Here is a 3323-nt window from a genome sequence, read left to right on the forward strand (position 1 = left end):
AAGCTAATTTTGTGAATGCACTTGCTGGTAAGTGTCATTAAAGCTCGGAGATTTTAAATAATTGGAACTTAATGGCATCACAATAGAAAACTCTCCTGAAACCTCATTACAGTCAAGATGATTTACTTTTTAGTGAATACTGCAGCCCACACAGAACCACAAATACATTTTAATGGCAACTCTATTAGGATATGTGGTATTCCTCCTCAAAGCGGCGAAAGTCTTCGTCGGTGAATGCAGTTGGTCTGTCATCATCTTGGATTGACACATCGGCATTAGTCTTCTGCATCATGGAATGCAAGCCAGCCTGTAACATGGTGCAACAAAATTGAACCAACATTTCACATATGGGTGCCCACTCCTCGAAAAACAGGTTTTGCAGTTTCATGCATGCACGGCATGTAGACTCGCAGCGACACTTCGGTTACAATTATAATACTGACTAGGAAGGTCAGAATATGGGAAAAGCTTGCCAAATACTAAAATGGCTGCAAAAGATGGCTCAAGGATAGATGAAACTGGCAAATGACAAAGCTTTCATCATGCTTATTCCATTCTGTGCTGCATTTTGTATCTATGAGCCTGGTTATTACGACAACAACCTCGCGCTAGACTAGCAGCTTGGGCTTGCTGGTTTTCCATTTTGGTGTTAACAGCGCAAAATGTAGACGAGACACGAGACGAGAAGACACCACAAGCGCAGCTCTTGTGGTGTCGTCTTCTCGTCTTGTGTCTCATATACGTTTTGCGCTGTTAACACCAGAACCTCACCCTAACAGTTCTGGTTATAAAACAGGAATGATAACCACCACTTGTGCATGTTCACTCTATCACGCAGAACGAGTGAATTTTTGCAGCTACATTAGCAATAATCATCCCTATAATGCCTAACATATTTTTACAACACTGAGTGTCATACCTCAAGATGCTTATTTAAGCATGGAAAGCTTCATACATACCGTATGTAGAATTTTTGATAGCTGGAGTAAGTTTCAGTTATGAACATTTTAGCAAACAAATTGTTAATTATTACACTAATTACATTTTTACTCCCTTAATTCTGAACTCTACATGGCCAAAGTAAAGGCAACCAAGTTATAATTTTTCTTGATGTGTTCACTGTGTTTGGGCTGTACGGAGTTAGAATGCAGGAGCATTCTACAATTATTTTCTTATCTACATTAACTGCAAGAAGGTTGTGATTTGGAGGAGACAAAAGAAAAGGATAAAAAGACATGACTTTGTGCAAAGCGATGTACCTTGTTGATTACCCTACTACAGGTCTGTGACAGCTTCTTGAGAGCTTTAACATTCTCTTCTGTGTAGTCTGCCTCCTGCGCCTGTTTAAGTTCCTCTGTGCAAAAGACACAAACATGCGAACCACTGGGTCAAACAATGTGGAATAGACCATGGTGTTGTATGCTTCACACACTGTTCAAATTTAGCACTGCTGCACTGTTTTCAAATATTCTGCACCGCACCATGTTGGAATCTATGTAAAAGGAAGAGGTAAATTAGAGGCTTGTTCACACCGGCGACTGACGGCGGTTGCAAATGGTCACTTTTTTTTGAATAGCAACAATATAAGACTAATCTTTATGCTTCATTTTTTAATCGCTCGACCACAACTGTAAAACTGCTGAACCAATCAGATGTGCAAGAACAGGACCTCTGTACACGCCAATACTTTTTTTGCGTGGCAATGAAATTCTGAGCAGATCGCAACTGGCCAGTGGCACTTGCCGGTGTGAACAGTGGTCACCTTCAGACGCTTTTTGGTCGTGAGTTGTGAATGGATGCGCGACCTCCTCAAGTTGCTGGTGAGAACACGCCTTAAATGCTATACAACTATATGCAACACATACAATTTTGTTTATTTTTACCCTTTGGAACATGTAATGCCATGCAATGTTAATGTCTTTGCACAACATCATACAGATGCTAGGCTGAAACGCACAACATAAAATCAGATAGGTGCACAGCATGTGAGATGCCGATGCAGCGATGTTTGACTAAAGCAATGTGCAGAGCTTGAGGGAAAAATGATGATGTGCATAAACAGTGATTTACGACACATGACTTTCTACATTTAAGGATTCTGTACCTCTTTGTTACGAGTTTTTGCAACGATTATCTCTCCGGCTGTCAACATGGTGGCAAGAATAAATCAAATTACCTATGATGGCTCGGGTCCGCTTTTCCTCACTTAGCAACGTCTTCCGGCGCACCGCGCCCTGACGTTTCAAGGGTTGTTTCTTCGTCCCGTGAAGAGTTGGCTCAGCCTGTGCACATCGGCCCCTACATTTCTTCTTCGATTTTTGGTTTTCGCGAACTGCAGTCAAAAGTACTCTGCTTCAAATCAACAACAAATCAGTTAATTGGCAACATACGTGCTTTCAAAGAACGTGCACGCTATTTCTAGAGCTTAGCATTCCGCCACCGTCCCGACAGCTTCTCGCATGCTAGCTTACGTGCACACATCTGGCGCTGTTTAGACACGCCAGGCTGGCAGGCGGATAGGACGGCTATGGTAGCGCTATGCTGTAGCTCGGCTGACTGTGCCGCAATAAGGGTATCATTCACAAATTAAGCGGTTCTTCATTAAGGCTAGCTCAGCGTTACCAAAAGTTCAAAGTGTTGGAGCTGTTCTATAACCCTACCGAACACTTGATAACATAATAGTCAATAGCAGCACGTTACCTTCTTCCAAATCGTTGAACAAGTTTAGAGCTCTCCGCACCAGGGAAGCCGACATTTCGCAAATGAGTGGCAAATCTAATTTAACTGGACCAATGCACCATCTCCACACACCTCTGACCAATGCTTGCTCTGACAAACGTGACTCGCGGATTGTCTCGACCTGGCCGAACTTGACTCGTTCACTAACAACAAAGTCTCCAAAACACGATGGTAATAACGGTAATAACGCTTACAGCTTCGTGGTTTACAGCATAGAGATTCCTACAAAAATTTATGGTTTACAGCACTTGCAGTACACAAAATTACAGCCTTCGAGATTGGCTCCCATAGCCTTTGTTACATAGAGTTACTATAACCAACTCAGTATAGTAATTCTATGCTTCGTTACTTCTGGTGCTGTTGATAATCAATAATTTTGAAAAGAAGACAGCATATAAAGCAAATAATAACAGAAATTAGTGAAAAAAACTTGTGTTCTACGCGCTGCCTACATTATCAAAGTGAGGAGTCGAGCCACGCAGCGGGGTTGGAAAACCAGAAGCCTGCCAGAAGCAAATTTCCTATTACCGGAAGCATATAAGTATAAACAACGCCTCGTATAAGTAACGGAAGCGATAGAATCC

General features: G+C 42.0%; 1 protein-coding gene across 1 annotated transcript; it reads right to left on the reverse strand.

Moving 5' to 3' along the window:
• Positions 1-149: 149 nt before the first annotated feature.
• LOC142589572 (uncharacterized) lies at positions 150-2863 on the reverse strand. The gene is made up of 4 exons (XM_075701041.1): positions 2701-2863; positions 2177-2332; positions 1260-1354; positions 150-307 (listed from the first exon to the last, which is right to left on the reverse strand). Exons 1-4 carry the CDS (start codon positions 2753-2755, stop codon positions 185-187), a joined length of 429 nt encoding a protein of 142 aa, XP_075557156.1. The 5' UTR covers positions 2756-2863; the 3' UTR covers positions 150-184.
• Between the last annotated feature and the right edge of the window lie 460 nt (positions 2864-3323).

Source organism: Dermacentor variabilis, chromosome 8 (assembly GCF_050947875.1).
Source record: "Dermacentor variabilis isolate Ectoservices chromosome 8, ASM5094787v1, whole genome shotgun sequence".
NCBI classification, from domain to species: domain Eukaryota; kingdom Metazoa; phylum Arthropoda; class Arachnida; order Ixodida; family Ixodidae; genus Dermacentor; species Dermacentor variabilis.